Raw genomic sequence first — 21,699 nt, forward strand, 5'->3', positions numbered from 1 at the left:
TGGGACTGAATTCATTACTCAAAAAAATGACGCTAGTAAGTTTCGTATATGCAGCCAATAAATGGCGACCTGTGAATACAAGATCCAATGAATTACCAAATCATGAAAAATAAAGATATGCAACAAAGAAATGACTGTGAATACAAGATCCAATGAAAACTGTTATTAATACAAGATCCAATGAATTACCAAATCATGAAAAACACAATATATGTGTGCATATACAGCCCATGTCTCTACACTAGAAAATCACTGATTGACTACCATCCCAAGGTATCTTCAAATTCTCAGCTTCATAGGAGCTATCCCGGGTTTGAGATAGGAGCCAGCCATTGACATGACCAGATAACATAAGAATTTTCTCATTGGTTCAGTGTTTTATGGAAGGCCACCTGCAATGAAAATTCAGTTTTTCAGCAATAGATAAAAGACTTCCAACCAAAATAACAAGTAAACAAGCAAAAAAACCCAACTTGTGAGGACATACTGAGGTTGATGTTTTTAGCAGCTCCCTTATGGCCATCGTGGCATAACAAGAAGATGGAAGAGTTAAACCTAGCTTAAGAGCAACTTGGGATGGCTGAGAATCACAAATTGAGTCCATACGGGATAATCCCTCTTCTGCCCCATCCTTTATATCATTGTTATACTCTGTTTTGAAATCTTCTGACCTCTTTGTGTTGTTGTCAGCATGATTCTTGCAACTGCTTTCATTGGTAAAGTCTTCTACTCCTATGTTTATTTTTCTTGATTTTGTAATTACATCCAATTTTGTAATTACATCCAAATCTGTCTCTGCAAGTGGGAGATTAACATCTGTATACCGCAGCAATTCCCTACAGCCCACACAAATGAAAACAAATAAATAGGAAGAATGTACATGTACACGAAAATCCAGATGGAGGCACAGGCAAATTGTATTACAAGAGGAGATATGTGGAGAATAAAAAAGATGTACCATTCAAAATCAATTGGTTTCTGAAACACCCGCCTATAGCCTCCTGTCATACTCGTTATAGAAAACTCCCTAAATGTGAAATACAGACGGGGCATTATTTATTAATATCAGAGCAAGGATATGTGTCGCACAGTGAAAAAAACAGTTACGCTTTTAATAACTCACTTGGAACTATGTACACATTCTGTCAAGTTGGTATTGTCCTGGGATTATCAAACAAATGAATAAATAACAACAAATGATTGAAGTTTTTGACCACGTCATGGAGATTAAATGAGAACGGAGATGTATAAAAGGAGCACCTTCTTCGCCAGATCATGATAAATTTCAGCAACATCGTTCATCGGATAGATGACTCTGGAACTGCCATTAGAAAAAAGATATAAAGATTAAGAAATAACAGTGAAGAATAAAAAAAATAGAAAAAACAATAACTCTTGCTAGGCCACTCTTACCCAGGGAGAGGGAGTACAATATCCTCAATTGAATATTCTCCCTTGAGAAGATCCTCAGAATTTACAACCTGTAGGCAAATAACAAGTTTTTCCAGTAAGATGTATTTATTTAAGAATGATAATTTAAGACCACGTCTCTGCTATTTCTTTCATCTTTATTTTTTCTTACCATCATCAGCTAAATCCCATAAAACTAATTACCCGCAGGATAAGAGAAAACACAGGATTTTTCAATAAGGTGAAAACTAACACTAGTACACATTGCTGGAAAAGTGAATAGATTTATCTCCATAAATTGGAGACACAAATTACAGAAGTGATTTTTTTGCACCTTCACAGAACTGACAATTTCTTCAGGAACTGCTGCTCCAGAGATCTCATCCAAAAGGCCAGAATCCCCTGCCTCAATAGGGTTATCATCTTCACATTCAGTAATAACGGATTCAGTCACTTTCTCAGTAGAATCTTCTTTACAGAGTACCAAATCTCCTAGTATAACTTGGGAAATCCCTGCAATGGATCGAACTCATCAATAACAACACAGTTGGAGAAGCATGAAATAAAAAGACAAGTATAGAGGTTCCTTGACTCGTACTTGATCCCTATTCCGAGTGCTTGTTACATTAGATTTATCCTATAAAAGCAAATAGAGGGTGGCACTGTGTTTACGACTTTATGCATCTCTAACAAACCTGTCTTAACTATCTCTTGCAATGGCCTATCAATAGAGCATCTTATTTGTTTACCTATATATGACATACCTAAAGGTATCGAAAAAACAGTGACGAACACATACCATGCTTTTGCACTCTAATACTAGCCGCATGGTTCCATAAGTAACTTTGGTAACTGTGCACGTACCTAAAAAACACAAAAGAGTCCACAAATGAGGCATACAAATGTAACACCAACTTGAATGAAAAATAGAAGCAACCTAGGATAGCGAATCTTTGAAGGGAAATGAACAGATGTCACAATAAGAAGTTGGGACTATAACAAATATGATGACCAGCTAATATCACATTATTATAGTTCTAAGATCCCTAATGTCACTTACATCATCCTCAGAGTCCTCGGTATAGCCTTCAGGGCCTGCAAGTAGTTCCCAGGGCATTTCTTCAAGCACTGGAGCTGGTTGAAGAAAGACCAAATCAGATATTATGTTAACCACCAAAATGAAGCAATATGTGCATACATAAAAATAACATAAATAGGTCCTCGGAAGTTATCAGAAAAGGTCCAGATACATGAAATTACACAAGTAGCAGTAGAATGCCAGGGAACCTACAATAGCTGTTTCGGCAACAAGATAACAGGGTAATTTCCTTAGGGTCCCATCAATATCACCACTTTCCTTGTAATATTCACGAGCCTCTTTGACGATGTCCCGCTGTTTTTCCAGAGTTAAGTAGCCAAAGACAACAATTATGTGGTTCCAAATGATACACTAAAGCTTCTTTTTACTGTTAAAACGAAAGGATCAACTGTTTCACCAAACTACATGACAATAAAAGGATATCCCCTTCTCTTGGATCAAGAATCATGCTAACAACAGTTTTCCACTCCCCTCGAAGTAATGCTGCTCCAACAAGGTGAGTAGGGACCGAACCACTTCCAAAACGCTGAAATACATTAAAATGTAAAATCAACGAACCCTTAGCAACAAAGCCGTATATGAGCTATCACAGTCTCACAAAATGCATAAGATATCTAGGAACATATTGCGCGACACATTCCAAAAAAAATTAAAAATGATCCTTTAACTGGGCTGAACAAAGTGGGACCCATGTGCGATCCAAGAGGCTAGCATCAGATAGATCCACTAGGCAGGGGTTATATATCAAAGTGTCTTTAGTGCTGGAGATCTTTGGGATGACCACCCCATACTGATAACAGCGAATGGGGATCCCAGTATGGTGTATGAGTGATAAGTGAACCATTTCATCCTAAAATCATGTCTCTATTAGTATATCATTAATTTACGTGTAACAAAATATAGTTTATGGATTATACTTGCAAACCGAAGTAGTTGATAAATCCACTCCTTCCTAATGAATCTGCAGCGGCTTTTATAGTATCCTCGGAATCTGCTGTAACTCCTCTGAGAAGATACGTTAGTGTACCATGGTGGATGTTAAAACACGGGGAATACTTAATAGCTGCTGTGGGAGGTACAATGAAACATCAAAAGCTTAATCATGATGAGAGAAGTCATTACCTCAAAGTAATTGTAAATCGATTTCCTTGGAGCTGCCCAAGAGAAAGTCCTTCCTTGACATAGCTGGAGAAATTATGCATTTTTCACATCGGAGCACTTCGGCATTGTATGATAATCTACAGTTGCAGAACTAAATATAAAAAGCAAAAATGAAAGTTTTTACTTCAGCTTACCAAAAGTCTCCAACTTTGATACCGATTAATCTACCATTCAGGATTGCCAACTTTTTTACTGGCTGCTTGAAAACAGTTACCTTCATAGGGGGAAAAAAAATCCAAATGTCAAGATGAATAATCTAAGTCATCAAAGATCATACCGCTTTGGTTCTGTGAGTATTGGATGCAAACACCAGGTCAAGAACTTGTAAATATGAGTTTGCAAATAACACAGAGAGGAAAAAAATTTACCCTTTGAGTTGTTATAGCACGCTTATCCTTCGTACCTGCAAACCCAAATGCCCGTTGCTGCAGGAAAAAAGAATGAAAATGAAAATAAATCAACTACTGTCACTGATATAAGTGAAGAGTTACCATAACATTTCATACCGATATAAATACTCGTGGATATAAAAATATGACCACTGTTCTCATCCTTGACTATTGCTTAAACGAGAAACAAATCCTATACTAATATGCGAAGCAACTGTAAGCAATTTTCCTATCTATCTAAATTTCAGCAAAACCCACCAACAAACAAACAAACACAGGATGTTACCTGGACGCCAAGCATCTTTCCTATCACTCCCAATGCCTCTTGTGTGTCCTTATTCTCCTTGAAAAGATTAAACCTGAAGCAGTAAGGCAGACAAACATTTCAACAGAAGGAATAAAGTAAGACACAAATCTTAGTAATATTCCCTTAGAGTGGCTACGTAATATCTCAGTAATATCCCCTTAGAGTGGTTACGTAATCATTACCTCATCTATGCTTTAGAAAAATAACAGCATTTCAATCTCACATTTTCTCTGTGTTGGCTAAGCTTCAAATAAACCAGAAAGAAAATAATACGGAATTAAAAGATTAGAGCAGTGTCATTTACCTAAGGAACTTGCCCAAGGTCTCCGGCCAATCATCAGTACCTCTACTATCAAAAGGCTTACCCCCTCTTTCTTTCCTTTTCCTAGAACCCCTACCATTCTCACTTCCACCTGAATGTTGCCTCACTCTAATACATTTTGACACAGAGTCAGGTCCATCAACTGTATCCGTAACTAGAAACTTCAAATTCGCCTTAAAATAATTATGAACTGCCTGAAAACATTTCAACAATAAAGTAAAATAAATAATACAACCAAACAACACTTCAAACGCCATAAATTAGCTTAAATGAAAAAATCGATTAAAACTTGCCGTTCTATGAATTTTATCATAATCAGGAGAAAGAACAATCGGGGATATCTCATCTTTGCCCCCGCCCGAAGTTCTTATTCTATCGATAAAATCTTTCAATAAATCAGCATCAGTATCACCAGCAAGTAATCTAAACGATTCAATTTCAGATGTATACTTTGTTTCCGTTTCCGTTTCCTTTTCTTCTTCTTTTTCCTTCTTTTCTTCAACACTCTGGAAATCAAAATCAAATTATTAATCTAATCTAATCTTGACCATCAAATAATTAAAAAAAGGGATTTGCATTTGATTACCTCTGAAGGAGCATCTAAGGAAGTTAAGCGGACAACATTCCCATCGGTATCAACTTCGTTAACAATAAAATCTGCATATCTTTGTTTAAGGACTCCACGGAATCCAGGGAGTTGAGAGATGTAACAATGGATGCCAACATCTGTTTCATCTAATGGCATGATTAGGGTTTCTGTTTTGGGCGCGGAAGAGTTACAATAGAGTTTGAAGGTGCAGGGTTTTAGGAGATTGTAGGGTTTAAGGTTTGGGTGGGAGAGGATGCCTATGGAAACTGGGAAGGTTAGTGCTTTGTTAATCCACATTTTACAGGGGCTCATTCTGCTATGCTCATGGGGTGTGAGAAGTTTGTTTAATATGTAATTGAGGGATATCATTTTCAATACACCTTATTACACCCTACCACCTTTGATTTCGGATTTTTTGGTGGTAAGCCATTGCTTAATCTGATAACCTTCCCGGTTTGAGGCTTACGCATATAATTCGAGGCCTGTTATTACAGGACAAAAAAAGATATTTTGAAGAAAAATGGAAAATTCCTTATACAACGGTTAAATTGTTCCTGATTAATTAGTGTTAATTTGGGAGATTAAGTGATATTTAATTAAATTAATCCTGAAAGCAATTACGTTGTTAATCCATCATCATAACTTGAAAAAAATAATTTTTTATTTTAAGAACTCAACCCAAAATCGATTGATGTTCGTGCAATAGTAGACCGATTCTGGGGTGGAGTTTTTTCAAATGACGAAGAAAACTCAGAATAGGTCCTTATTAATGTACACATAAACCGATTGTAGGAAACATAGTTTATAAATGTCCACATAACCCGAGTATCCCATATTTTTAGGAACAAAGTATTCATTACATAGTTTAGGAAATTAGGCATTATATATATATATGACAATTCAGTACGCGAATTCTTGAATCTCGCACATCAATACATCGTCAATAAACCTCCGAGCACGAAGGTACAACACCACATATTCCTTGTGATGAATGAACTTCTTTTCCCCATTATGAATTCTCCATAGGCCGTTGAGTCGTTCTAGCTGCAATTAAATGAATCACACGTTAGTAGAACACTAAATGATTGCATGGGTATAAAAATATTGGATTGCTCACTTTCTCACTTAGAGGAGCTTGTGGATGATGGTCGTATACCATTCTTCTAACTTTAATATACTCTCGCATTACACTTTTTATGTGTGCGAACCGAAAAGCTAAGTCTCTCCATCTACGGTTTTTTGGATTCGTGGTGCGCTCATTGTATAACTCTTTCACCCTCTTCCAAAACATTGAATATAGTTCGACGGGACGTTCGTGCAAGGCGGGAATAAACGATTTCACGAGATGCATATCTTCTTCCGGATCTCATTCCATTTTCTAGGTTCAGTATGTGACGTAGGAGTGGCTCAAAGAGGTTGTCCTTATATAGATAAAGACTCAACGACTATTTTTTTTTAAATCAATGCACACAATCGGTATTTATAAATGTCAACATAGACCGATTTTGCCTTGCAAAATCTGCCTCCCACAATCGGTTTATAATATTGTACATGTAATCTGATTACTGTATAAAAAAAATACAGAAAAAGTGCCACTTTTCCTTACAAGAATCGGATTACATGTTTCAACACATAGACCGAGTTCGTAGGTTGTCAAAATTCTGGGTTTTTATGTTTCTTCAGGATCGGTCTTTAGCAGTATCCATATAAACCGATTTTGAACACAAAAGAAGTGAATGAAATTCCCATAATTGGTGTACGTGGTGAATTCCTAAAACCCGATTCTGGAATTGTAACCCTGGAGAAAAGGTAAAATCGGTTTTTATATAGGTAAGCGTTAACTGATTTTGACTGAATAAACTGCCAGAATCCAGCATCTTTGACACAGATTGTAGTTTTTTTGTCGCGTCTTAGGAAACCCAAACAATTTTCAAAACAAACCAGATTCATTCATTCATAAACTAGAGAACATAACCAAACATAATTCGACAATAAGTTTAAGACATAAGTTTTGACTCCATAATTATCCATAGGTAAAGACATAAGTTTGGAAACAAAAAAAAAACATTCATTCATCAACATCCCCACCACGACCACGTCCACGTCCAGTACCACGAGCACCTCGTCCTCGTTTAGCAAGTCTTTCTTCGCCGACATCATGTTGGGTTGCTAGATTCACCTTGAGAGTACCTATTTAGAAGAACTTCCCTCATCTTTTACTTTGTGTTCTCCACCACCGCTTCCCCAAACTTTGCACCCCGCATCTGCATCTTCCAGACTATGCAATACGTCAATCAATTTTTCATTGGCCTCAACATATTTTCCTTCCCTAATACATAGCCTTTATTCGTTTATCAAATGCTCGATTCATCTTCTCTGTTTCCATTTTAAACAACAAACATTCAACAAATCATGTTATTACCATTAACAAAACCATAATTGAGAAATAATATGTTAGAGCATTGCTCGGTTGAACCCACCAAGCGTTGGCATGTCAAGTTTGGTTGTCATATTTTTGTATCAAAACTCAATTAGAGTCGCTTGATTAAATTTATTAGAGTCAACTTCGTAGGTTAGACTAGAAAGTCAAGGATTGTTGATACATACAAGTATTACCTTGAAGACCAGTATTACCTTGAAGACCTGAAAAACGTGAAGACGTGTCGGCTACAATGAAGACATCATCCTTCCTCTTGAGGTTAGTGATACTGACTTGACTTGTTTCCATTCCTATCGTTACTTTCAAGTCATTTAGCTTTGTCCGCTAGTCCTATGTTTGTCCTACCCATCACTTGCATTGGAGTTTACTGCTCTTATTGGAATCCTAGATTGGTCTAACCCTGGCACACAGGTTTGGAAACTCAATTATTCTTTATAGGTGATCATCATACTTACAAGTTTCAACAGGCTCAAACCAATCCTCAGACAAGCCCGTTCATAAAACTCACTCAAATTTCCTTACTCTTAAATACCCCCCTATTCCACCCCAGCTTTCACAATCCCTGCCTCAGCTATCACAAATATTCCTTCTCAGGTTTTCACTCAATTTCCTCCCTATACCACAATTAATGAATATCTGGCATGGAACTGTCAGGGAATTAACCAACCTACAACAATACAACACCTCAGAAATCTAGTAGCTCTGCATAAACCTGACATCTTGTTCCTCTCTGAAACATTAGCAAACGGAAATCATATGATGGGCCTTGCACAATCACTATCCAAAACTATTATATTGTTCCTAAAATTGGCAGACGAGGAGGATTATGCCTAATGTGAAGTCACAACATTAACACCCAAGTAATTCTACACTCCCAAAGCTACATATACGTGATTTTCACCCCACCATCTCCCGATCAACCTTGGATATTCTCTGGCATTTATGGACCACCACACCCGACAACAAGAACATATTTCTGGCAGACTTTCCCATCGATATTCCCGAACATAACCCCGACTACTCCTTGGATTTTGATGGGAGATTTCAACGACATAATGGATCAATCACAAAAAAAGGGGAGGCCGGAAAGTAACGTATGCTCAAACCCAACCTTTCCTCACAATGATAGACCAAATGGGATTTATCGACATGAGATTTCGAGGCGACCCATACACCTGGACCAACAATCATATAGGGGAAGATAACATTATGGAGCGCTTAGATAGATCCTTAGCAACTCAACACTGGAGGACTACAAACCCTCATGCTGGAGTTACACACCTACCAAGAATCGCTTTGGATCATGCGCCAATTTTTCTACGAACAAAAGCAGTGGATTAGCAGGGTACAAAAAACTACAAATTTGAGCATCTATGGCTAACTCAGCCTCAACTTAGACAAGTGGTAGAATCTGCATGGATCCAACAACATGAGACTGAACCTTCTCTTGACCTTCAACTAAAGCTTATCACAACTAGTCAAACACTTTCGGATTGGAATAAGCAAACATACGACCACCTCCCCACAATGATAAAAAAATCAACAACACAAATAAAATCTGCGCAATACCAATGCGCAATTAGTCAGGGAAATGAGCTTGCATTCTGGTTGCAACAAGAAAATCAACTCAGGAATCACTACACAACCCTTCTCCAATGTCATGCAACTTATTGGCAGCAAATATCCAGATTTCAATGATTACAATCAGGCGACCACAACACAATTTGTTTCCACACCAAAGCAACCATTCATCAAAGTCACAACAATTACAAGACTCACAAGATAACTGGATTAGCAACAAGGATGACGTGGTGCAACTCATACTAAACCACTACACCGACCTATATACAGCTCCTAGAACAATAATCGATGAGGACCTCTTTGTGGCAATCAATCCCAGACTGACATCTAGGAAATGTGATGCTCTCACTGCAGAAGTAACCGAAACATAAATCAAACAAGCACTCTTTTCTATAAATTCGGAAAGTGCCCATGGACCTGATGGTTATACTAGTAAGTTCTTCATAACCTTTTGGGAAACTACACATACACAATTGATTGCTATGGTCCCCAGTTTTTTCAACTCTCTCGACATTCACCCACTCATGAATCATACAAATATTACTTTAATCCCAAAAGTAGAACACCCTTCAAAACCATCACAATTTAGACCTATCGGATTTTGTAACGTCACATATAAGATCATTGCCAAAATTTTAGTCAATCGAATTCGATCGTTGCTTCCTTTTTTGATAAGCCCCTTCAGAGTGCTTTTATCCCCCAAAGATCGACACACGATAACATTGCAATCGCGGGAGAATTATTTCACATGTCAGAACTCAACCTGCACAAAGGACCCAAAAATAACACTAAAATTGGATATTCAGAAGGCTTATGATAGCTTAGACTGGGGCTTCATCAAAACGGCACTCACCAGGCTCGGATTCCCAACAATTTTTGTGGAGTACATAATGTTATGCCTCACCACAGTCACATACTCAATCAACATCAACGGCACACCGCACGGCTATATTTCTCCAACAAGAGGCATTAGACAGGGAGACCCGCTCTCCTCTTATGTTTTCAAATATTCTTTCCACCAACCTGGGGAACCTAGAACTCCGCAAAAGAATAGGGGGACTACGCATTTATCAAAAGGCACAGCCAATTCTGCATCTGTTGTATGCAGATGACCTCCTCATTACGTTTAAGGCTTATACGGAAAGTAACAATCATCTAAAGAATCTGCTACAATCCTACAATTATTCCATGGGGCAAGTGATTAATACTTCAAAATCAATTATTATTCACCATTCAAGATTGGAGCAACATAAAGTAGACAATCTTCAACAACTTTTCAGAATGCCAACCACATTAGAACCCCAAACTTATCTGGGAGTCCAATTCAAGATGGGAAGAGCTTCTCGTCATATTTTGACCCCCTCCTCCAACGGCTAGCGCGAAAAGCGAAAGGATGGATGACCAAATTCCTAACGGGTGCCGGAAGGTTAGTACTCATCAAAACTTCTCTCACACCAACCGCAAACTATCTTATGAAAACTCAACTTTTCCCCACAAATGTACATCAACAAATAGACCGGATCACCAGAAACTTCTTTTGGGGGCATGAGTTATAAAACTTCATACTTTGGGTGGTGATAAATTAACCAAGCCAATAGCTTGGGGAGGGTTGGGCATAAAGAAAAGTAGAGAACACAATAAAGCTCTACTCATGAAAAGTTTATGGAGTTTACATAATCAGAAAGATTTCATCTACACAAGCCTATGTAACGAGAAATACCTCAATAATCAGCCAATTCTTCAGGGAACCATCATCATTGCACCTTCAGCTAGCCCACGTTGGAATCAACTAGCTTCACTCATACCGACCTTCCAGAAACATACTTTCCACCAAATAGGAAACGGTTTGACAACTCCTACTGAGGCTAACTGGATCCCACACTTCACAACCCTAGATCCAACATAATGCTACTCCATCCAAATGGTAGTAGATATCATTGATCCTATCTCTCATAACTGAAAACATGACAAAATAAACAACCTACCTCCCCTTGCTTCACAAAGAATTATAAACATCCACCTCCCTCTTAGTGACACCGAGGATAAGATCATTTGGCCGCACTCCAAATCTGGGAAATACAATACGGCCTCGGGTTACAAATGCTTAACCCAAGGAGTAACTCAACCTCAGCAGAATCCACTACCAGCAACCAAATTTCATTGGACATTACCATGTCCACCAAAAATTAAGATTTTCTTGTGGAAAGAAATTAATGAAGGACTACCAACCTTCACTACCCTAAACCGAATCCATCTCGTAAACTCAAATATATGCCCTCGATGTAATTCCGATACAGAATTAGCTGATCACTTACTCTTACGCTCCTCGGTAGAGATTACAACCTGGAACACTTTACTCAATCAACTCACAAGCACCCAAAATACCTTCACTACCATCCCAAATGCAATAACACCTCAAACAACCATCTACCAACTTCCACAACAACAAGCCCCTTCCACAGTCATCACTTCTTTATGTTATCTCTTCTGGTCACTCTCGTTGACTAGAAATGAATTTCTACCGTCAAAAGCAAGCAACATCAAATGACATTTTAATTTTAACCTAAAGCAACAACATGAGTACATATGGGCTCAAGAAACCTTACCCTCTTCTCTTCCAAGGGACTTACCGACGTTCACTCCATCCAGAGAAAATAGAACGATGACAATAATTTTGGTAGGATGGTTAATATATCCTAGGAAAAAGGCTTTGGTTTTGGTTTGGTCCTATATATCCTAGATCGGATTGGATAAAAAATCAACACGGACGGAGCTGCCGGAGGATACCCAAGAATCGCAGGGGCAGGCTTCATTTGCAGAGACTCGAAAGCAAAAGTCATCATGGCTCTCGCACAACATCTTGGAATTACAACTGCTTTAATAGCAGTAACCTGGTTCCTGCTGCTGCCACAAGAACCACGACAAATAGACAATGGATGAAAGTTCTTTTCGAAACAGATTCTGAAACTCTTCCGCACTTTGTTACATCTCCTGCAACACCACCTTGGTATTTGAAGGGAATGATAAAAGAAATAAAGCACCATATTAATCGAATACCACACAGAACCATTAAGCACAACTACAGAGTAGGAAACCAAGCGGCAGACGACCTTATTAATCATGCAGCGGATGGAAGCCAAACAGGGAATCTGGGAACCAAAATTTGGGAGCATATAATTCCAAATTTCATCAATTAAATTGTACTCAGCGATTTCATGGTTACCAGATACCCTCGTATAATTTCCTCATAGTTTCTTTAATAATACGTGCTTCCAAAAAAAAAAAAAAAAACATGCATGGTTATATTTAATACTCTAGTATTAAACTTGGTCATTTTATTATGATCAAAGTGTCAAGGGAGAATATTTAGTTACGAAGTATAACGTTCATATTTTGGACTTTGTTAATTCGACATTCTATGTAACTCGTTACTTGATTGTGTATTGGATATAGGTGTGATTTCATCATAGGAAACTATGTTTGATTACATATGTTTGAAGGAAGTTCATATATGAGACTTGTTTTGTAATCAAAAAGAAATCAATATGTGTTTTGGTCCGGTTTTCTACGAAGATATATTGGATGAAAAATTCGAACCTAAGGTGGGAATTCCTGGTAGAACCAATCTTAACATATGTTGAGAGTTATGGTAGAACCTATCCCTACCTATTTTGGGGTACATGGCAGAACCGATCCTAGCTTTTGTTGGGATTCTTGGTTGAACCGATCCTTACCTATATTGGGAGACTTGGTAGAACCGATCCTAACTTTTGTTGGGAGTCATGGTAGAACCGATCCCTACCTATATTTGGAGACTTGGTAGAACCGATCTTAACCTATGTTAGGAGTCATGGTAGAACCGATCCCAAGAGCAAAACCGGTTTTCAACATTCACATATTACTTACGGTTTTGTGTGAGTTTGGAATTAGGGTTTGCTAAATATGAAAGTTCCAGATATCGACATAATTTGAACGTGTACATAATTCTTAATTGTTCAAAGATATTCCTTGATACTCAAGGTGATCCCAAACCGAAATATTGAGAATCTTTTAATTAAGTGGAATCAAGTTTGTGGGGTGCAGTTACAATAGAAGGAAATTGAAGATTTGAATACAAGAAGATTTTATCTTTGATATCATATTTCAAACCGTGCTTGCTATTGTGTGCTCTTTTTGACACCGTGGGCTTGCGGTAAAACAAAGTCGGTTTCCGACCCATCAAGTTTTTGGCGCCGCAGCCAGGGAGTGGTTGCAAAATACTCTCTAGTTGATTTTTTTTTTACATATCTTATTTTTATTTTAGATTTCTTTTAGTTCTTTTTACGTAGCTTGTTTTATTTATTTTTTTAGGTAACTTAGTCTGAATTGTTGCGGTTGAAACCAGTTGCGGGATAAAAGAAAGTAAGTACTTGATATTCTCGCAAAGCTTTTGCAAGGTGAGTTATTGGGTAATTCTTACTTTGTATTATGCTTTCCAGTGAGTTGGATTTTTTCATAGCTTTTTGGAATCTTACTAGAAGAGCTGAGACAGAGGAGTCATCTGATATTTCACTTGAGGAGTATGCATATGTGCCTTCTCATTATCAGGAACCTGTTAGAGAAGAGTGTGTAAATAATGATTGGAATTATTCTCATAGGTATGATCGTTCCAGACCTTGTGAAAGTTATGATCATTACCAACCTTACCCAGGTTATGAGACAAATTATATTGATTCCAGTTATTATTCACACACACATATGAGTCACCATATGAAATAGGTAATCAATTTTTCAGTGAACTATCTTAGTCTCTCGTATCTATCTTGGAACAGTTGGTCAAACAAATGGAGTTATTTGCCATTGAATCTGCTAAAAGATCTGCCGAAACTGATAAAATAGTTGATGAACTTATGAAACCAGTAGAGGATCGTCGTCTATTCGATGATTCAAGTTATGATTTTTCTCATAGTGATGACATTAATAATGAAACCGTTGTAGATGATGAATCAATATGCTTTGAGGATGATGATAGACTTGACACTGGTAATGATTTTAGGAATACTGAATTTATTGTATCTTATCTAACTCATGATCATATTACTGATTATTTTCCTACTCAAAAGAACGAGAGTTGTATTAGAGACACTATTTATTCAGATTATGATGATTTAAAAGAACCTGTTTATACAGAAGATACTATTGTTGAAACTAATGACGAGACAATAGACGTTCATAATGAGATACCTTCTAGTCATCTGAACAGTGGGATTCTTGTAAGTCACTTAGTTGCAGATAATAATACAGCGATTATTCATGATACTGTTGCTCCATTTACCTCCTGCTTTGCCGACCCATCTTCTGATTTCCTGATTGTTAATGTGAATGTGGAGGCGATTGGTACTGGTCAGGTAACTGCTGATTTTGAACTAATCTCAGTTTGTTTAGCCCACTTTCCAGACTCTGATGATCCTATGCTTATTGACATTTTCAATGCATTGTGCCCTCCAGTGGTTAATCAAGGTAACTCAACAACGGAAGTTATTTCCGTAGACTTAGAACCAGATTTAGGAGTTACCAATTTTGATTATGTGCATTTTGACATTGTCAATTCGTTGCTTCCTCTGATTTCTAGTGAGGATATTGTGTCGATGAATGTTATTTCAGCTGATTTAGAACCCGATCTAGAGACTACACTCCAAACAGAAACTAATATACATTCTATGTATGTTGTCCATGTGAGTGATTTACTTATCTCGACTAAGGGCTGTTTTATATTGAGAATGGATTTACACATCTTCTTCGATGTTTATAATGGGTGCAGGTTTATATTTGCATCTAACTTGAGTTGTTGGATTGATCCCCAACTTTTCAGACTTTATATATATGCCTTGCAGTTTATTTTGGTGTGTTTGTGATTATGTGATATTGCAAGCAGGGAAACAAATACCTTTCGCTTCGTGGGAGTCAACCCATCAGATTTGTTCCCTTTTGCTCTATCTTTTATTTTTACTCGTTGTTGCATATCATTTAAAAAAAAAGAGTTTTGTGGAGGGGGCGCGGATACGGAGCCGTAGAGAAGATTAGGGTTTGAAGCTTATTTTTCCATTTTGATTAGCTACGACTGATTTTAGGTTTATTTGTGGCTTTTGAGAAAGCTATGTGTAGATGATTCATGTTAGGGTGAAAGGATGAAATTGTAGGTTGATTTATTTTGTAATCTAGACAATGAGTTCTATAATTTGAGCTTAATGTTAATTGTTTTGGCTCTCTCTCAATGTTTTATCTTATAGCTATATTTTTCACGTTCTATGCCATGTATACTCCATAGTTAGATTAGTAGAAGAACTCATTGAACCTTTGCAATAATTGAATTATGAATTCCATCTGACTATTTATTCCATGTATATCTAGTGCTTAAGAGTTCTACATTAAGGTGAGAACAAACTACCATTTTTATGATGATAATTCTGGTCGATGATTATTAATGAAATATCTTCCGTGTACTAGTAGCTAGGTTTTCTATTTTACATGAGTAAATTAGACATCCTTGTGATTGAATACAAATAAATTACCTACAACGGATTCCCGGAACCTTGACACTTTCACATCCTTGGTTACGTTTTTATAATTTTGTTTTCATTGTTCCATAAACTTCTAAAATATCGAATTTGATTAGTTAATTTTTGGTATTAGCCAGTAGTAGTATTTCATAATACTCGAGGGAACAACATGTACTTGTCATTGTTCTACTAGTTAGACATTGTGCACTTGCAGTATATTTATTGTAGGTTTCCCAACCTACCAAGTTTTTGAAGCCGCAACCAGGGAAGAAATTAGGTTTTTGCATTTGTCTTTGCTTTTCGATTTGCATAGCTTGATTTATTCCTTAATCAATTTCTATGGCTTTTAAGAAAGCTATGTTTAGATAAATACCTTGTTAGGATGAAGGATGAACTTGTAGGTCATATTGCTTAGGTTATCAAACAATGGTTTCAAAAATAAAAGCTTAACGTAATGTTTGTGTTTCTCAAAAGTGGGTTGATTGTTTTATGAGTTTTTCATGTCTTATGCCATGTATATTTCATGGTTGAGTTCTAGAATAATACTCCATTGATAACTTTGGTGATCAATGATTTATGATTATCCTATGACTATCTATGCCTTGTATGATTAGTACTTAGGATTTCTACCTTCTAGGTTGAGAACAAACATATTCTTTGATAATGCTTCAATAAATCTTAAACATCACATCTTCCATGTACTAGCTAGGTTTGTTATTATACATGATTTAATTGAGACCTTTGTGAAAGACATAAGTGAAACCTGGCCTACAACGGATTCCGAAGCCCTAATATTTCCACATCCTTGATTTACAATCTTTATGAATTTTCTCTATTCGATTTGTTAGCTTATTTTCTTGGTACGAAAATCTCTGAATATTGAATTGGTTGGTTAGTTCTTGATATTGATTAGTAGTAGTTTTCACACTCCTTGAGGGAACGAACCATGCTTGCTATTGTGTGCTATTTTTTAACACCGTGCACTTGTGGTAAAACAAAGTCGGTCTACCGACTCATCAAGTTTTTGGCGCCGCTACCGGGGAGTGGTTGAAAAATACTCTCTAGTTTATTTTTTTTTTGTACATAGCTTATTTTTATTTTTCTTACATAATTTATTTTTATTTTTCTTTTAGATTTCTTTTAGTTCTTTTTGTTAGAGCACTGCTCGGTCGAACTCGCAAGCGTTGCTATCTCAAGTTTGTTTGTCAAGTTTAGTTTCCAAAACTATAAGTCTTGATTTCTAGTCTACATATAGTTAAGTCTCAGATTAGGATAAAAAGTGTAGTTGAGCTTTAGACTTCACGACATTCATCGATTGAAGATGAAGAACTACTAAGGGGAGCTTGTGGGACTTCATCAACAAAAGTTATGTCAAGACTTGAACTCATATATCACTCAAAAGTCTATCTACTCTATCTCCTATTTGAGACAAAAGTCGTATAGCTATATAGACTTCGATTATACACATTTGATATTTTGAGCTGAGTTTAACTCGCTTACATATTTCTTGAAATATGTGTTGGTAAGCTTTCGCTTTAACCAAGTTCATCTTATATGCTTGGCGAAAGTCAAAAGATGATCATGTGAAAATCGACTTGTAACATCTTACATGATTTTTGTGAGACAGTCATCTGATGTTGACTCAGAATGTTTCGTATTGATCATTCGATCACTTAAAAATTGCTTTGAAACTAATAGTTTGTGTGAGACAGCTATTGTCGTCTTCCAAGAATGTTTCAATGATTGAAATGGGAGTTTAGAACAATTAAACATGATTGGATATAGCACAGTATGCGTACTTGTATGCTGACTGTTGCAAGTTATTCCAAGTCCGGGAACCATAGTATGCATACCCGTATGCGTACTGGTTGGTTAATGAAAGTCCGGGAACTTAGTATGCATACCGGTATGCGTACTGGCGTGAGTTTCAAGTTCCGGAAATTCAACAGAGGCTGGAAGGTATGCGTACCCGTTCGTATACTAACGAACCCAAACTTAGTCCGGCAACTTAGGTATGCGTACCCATTTGCATACTTGAGTAGGTTATGTTCTAAAATCGGTTGGTCATGAACTAATACATTTATATATTAAGGAATGCAATCTTTTGCAAACCGTGGCTATATAATGTTCATGAATTGATTCGAATCAAAATCGATTTTGCTTCAATTATGTCTTGTATACTTCTATGAAAATATAAACAATTGAACAACTTTAGAACTAGTTTCATTTGAGTCATTTGAATTAGTTATGGTAAAGATGAATAAGGTTGATATGAAAGTGTTCATATGGCTAACTTCGGTTAATTGTTGTTGAGCCAACAAAGGTGTACACGTTTAGGTATGGTTACTCATACCTAAATGAAGTCACTTTTCATTTGTGTGTAACAATCTAAGTTCGATCTAACGGTTGAAAGATATTAACTTGAGTCTAATCAGGTTTTCATCTAACAGTGAATATTGAATGCTTTGTTACCAAGGTAGCATTGATTGCAAACCTGATTTGAAGACTATATAAGGGGGAACTCTAGCAACTGGGAAACCTAATCCCCACACCTCCTGTGTGATACTAGTTGGAGTCGATTCTCCTTTAACCTTAGGTTTTTCCAAAACCCTGTAGGTTAACGACTTAAAGACTTCATTGGGATTGTGAAGCCAGACCCGACTATTTTCTATGTAGTTGCGTGGTATGATCTTGTTGTTTTCTATCGTGTTAAGTATTATCTTCTCTAAGATTTGCTCGATATTTAATCTCCGATAGGCAAGATAAAAAGTAGTCACAAACATCTTCGTCTCATCGTTTGTGATTCCACAATATATTGTTTCGCTACCATATGATTAAGATCATTGTGAGGTGCTTGATATTACTAGGTTGTTCTTCGGGAATATAAGTCTGGTGTATCAATTGGTTCCTGTTCAGATTGATTTATCAAAAGATGGAACAAAACTCATAGGTATATATGTGGGAGACAAATTTATCTATTCAATAGACTTTTCTGTGTGAGACAGATTGGTTTATCAAGTCTTCGACTTTGGGTCGTAGCAACTCTTAGTTGTGGGTGAGATCAGCTAAGGGAATCAAGTGCGCTGAATCCGGCGTGTTTCTAGAGGCGTAAGAAATGCGACTGTACCTTGATCAGTGTGAGATTGGTTTGGGCTCAACTACATTCCAGTCCGAAGTTAACTTGGAGTAGGCTAGTGTTTGTAGTGGCTTAATACAGTGTGGTGTTCAAATATGGACTAGGTCCTAGGGTTTTTCTGCATTTGCGGTTTCCTCGTTAACAAAATTTTTGGTGTATGTGTTATTTCTTTTCTGCATTATATTTTCTATATAATTGAAATATCACAGGTTGCGCGTAAATTCAATCAATTGTGAATCCAACCTTTAGTTGTTGATTATATTGATTAACACTTGGATATTTGTTTTTGATACCGTTCAAGTTATTTCTTATATTCAATCGGGCTCGCAAATTACTATTTGTTTGATTGCAGATTGAATTGAGTAATAGAGATATAACTCACGGATGTACTTTTGTTAAGATTGAGTTTGAATGTCTAGTTGATTCTATTGAAAGTATATTGGAGTTATTCCATACAGATTGCTAAGCGATATATTGGGTGTGGTTGTTAGACCCTCGCTTTTTCAATTGGAATCAGAGCAGGCAAACACATTTAAGTATGTGTTTGTAGAGATATGACTCTATGGACATAAGTGTTATTTCTATAAACGTACCGCCAGTTTTCGATGGCTCGAATTACTTATGGTGGAAAATTGATATGCGTGCCTTTCTTCAGGCGCGTGATTTCCAATCATGGGTTTATGTTGTTAATGGCTATAATCCTCCAGTTGTTACAAAAGGCGATGTAACTGATCCAAAGGATATCAGTGATTATGATGTTGTCGAGATTCTTGCCGCAAAGCAAAATTCTGACGGATTGAATGCAATTATCCATGCCGTTACTCAGCACCATGTGACTACGTGCACTCGGTCTAAATATGTGTGGGATATCTTAGAAATCGTATTTGAATGGAGTACCCGTGAAAAAGAAGCTAGGCTTCATAACCTAAATTCCGATTGGGAAAACCTTCATTCAACAGATGAAGATTCATTTAATGAGTTTAATTACAAAGTATCTGAAATTGTTAATGCATCTTTTGCGTTGGGTAAGACTATTCCTGAAAAGGACATTGTGATGAAAATTCTCATATCATTGCTGTTAGAGCATATCTCGGTCGACCTCGCATGCGTTGCTATATCAAGCATGTTTGTCAATGTTAGTGATCAAAACTATGAGTCTTGATTTCTAGTCTATTATAGCTAAGTCTCAGACTAGGATAGAAAAGTGTAGTTGAGCTCAAGGACTTCATGGTGATTCATCATACAACGACGAAGATCTCCTCAAGGAACCGTAGATATTCATCAACAAAAAGGTATGTGGAGACTTGAACTTATCTATCACTCAAAAGTCTATCTATTATATCTCATACTTCTTATGAGACAAAAAGTCGTATGCTATATAGACTGGATAATACACATTTGACATTTCGAGCTGAGTATTCACTACTTATCTTTTTCTCGAAATCGTGTGTTGGTAAAGCGTTTCTCTTTGATCAAGTTTATCTTCACCTAGTGATGAAAGTCATGAAAAGTTTCAATTACTTTGAGAATTGCTCTGACGTGAAACAGTCTGTGAACAACGATCATATAACGTCCTCTGAGAATGTCTCAATGATAGGAATGAGAGTTTAGATTACATAACCATGTATTCCTTAATCCGAAGTTTTCGAACTTTGTTGATTGAGAGAAACCGGAGGAATTGGCTTTGCCAAGTCCGCGAACTCAGTTAGTGAACTGACGGAAGTTCTCTTGCCGAGAATTTATGTTGGGATATTCCAAAAATTCGTTTGCGTGTTTAGTCCGCGAACTGGCGGAAGTCTCTTTGCCGAGATTTTCTGCTGAGTATGGAAAACTCTGCCGGTTTCCTTAAGTCCGCAAACTTGTTTGTGAGCTTAAGTGGTTATGATCTAAAGATGTGCTCTGAACATGAAACTTAAATTATTAAGGAATGATTTATGCAAACCGTGGCTATAAAGTTCATGAGCCGATTCATCGAATCGAATCATCTTTGTTTCAATTGTGTCTTGTGTAGTTACATAAGATCTCATAGCAATTGAACAACTCTCTAAATAGTTCATTTGAGTCAATTGAACTAGTTATGGTGAAGAAGAATTAGGTTAATATGAATTGCTCATATGGTTAACCTTTTGGGTTACTATGTTGAACCAACATACACGTACACGTTTGGGCATGGTTTTCACAAACCCAGTAAACGTCTACCCAAGTGTGTGTGACAAGCTAAGTTTTCGGTCTAACGATTTAGAAATATTAGCTTGAATCTAAATCAGGTTTTCATCTAACGGTGAATATTGATTGCTTTGTAACTAAGGCAAAACCCTGATTTGAAGACTATATATAGTAGACATCTAGCATTGGGAAAAACTAATCCCCACACGTCTGTGTGATACTAGTGCGCTCGCTAGAGTCAATTCTCCTTTAACCTTTGATTTTCTTCTCTAAAACCAGGTTACCGACTTAAAGACTTCATTGGGATTGTGAAGCCAGATCGATATTACTTTTATCGTAGTTGTGTGATCTGATCTTGCATCTTCTATCGTACGAGTACAATCTTTGATTGGCTTGAGATCGCGAGATTTCTCCGATAGTCAAGATAAAGAAGTCACAAACATCTTCGTCTCACTGTTTATGATTCCTCGACAAACCGCTTGTGTAGTCAAGAAGGATTGTTAAGAGGTGAGTGATTAATCTAGGATGTTCTTCGGGAATATAAGACCGTATTATCAATT

At 37.0% G+C, this 21,699-nt stretch overlaps 1 protein-coding gene across 1 annotated transcript; it reads right to left on the reverse strand.

The window, feature by feature from the left end:
- Positions 1 to 72: 72 nt before the first annotated feature.
- LOC113319079 (multisubstrate pseudouridine synthase 7-like) lies at positions 73 to 5,597 on the reverse strand. Its single transcript, XM_026567373.1, has 19 exons — positions 5,275 to 5,597; positions 4,982 to 5,194; positions 4,671 to 4,882; positions 4,346 to 4,418; positions 4,039 to 4,095; positions 3,805 to 3,884; positions 3,632 to 3,694; positions 3,427 to 3,514; positions 2,933 to 3,035; positions 2,702 to 2,805; positions 2,471 to 2,544; positions 2,210 to 2,274; positions 1,745 to 1,923; positions 1,414 to 1,481; positions 1,261 to 1,321; positions 1,124 to 1,161; positions 959 to 1,027; positions 488 to 836; positions 73 to 392 (listed from the first exon to the last, which is right to left on the reverse strand). Exons 1-19 carry the CDS (start codon positions 5,587 to 5,589, stop codon positions 363 to 365), a joined length of 2,241 nt encoding a protein of 746 aa, XP_026423158.1. The 5' UTR covers positions 5,590 to 5,597; the 3' UTR covers positions 73 to 362.
- Positions 5,598 to 21,699: the final 16,102 nt, after the last annotated feature.

The sequence above is a fragment of the Papaver somniferum genome, chromosome 10, assembly GCF_003573695.1.
Source record: "Papaver somniferum cultivar HN1 chromosome 10, ASM357369v1, whole genome shotgun sequence".
Taxonomy (NCBI): domain Eukaryota; kingdom Viridiplantae; phylum Streptophyta; class Magnoliopsida; order Ranunculales; family Papaveraceae; genus Papaver; species Papaver somniferum.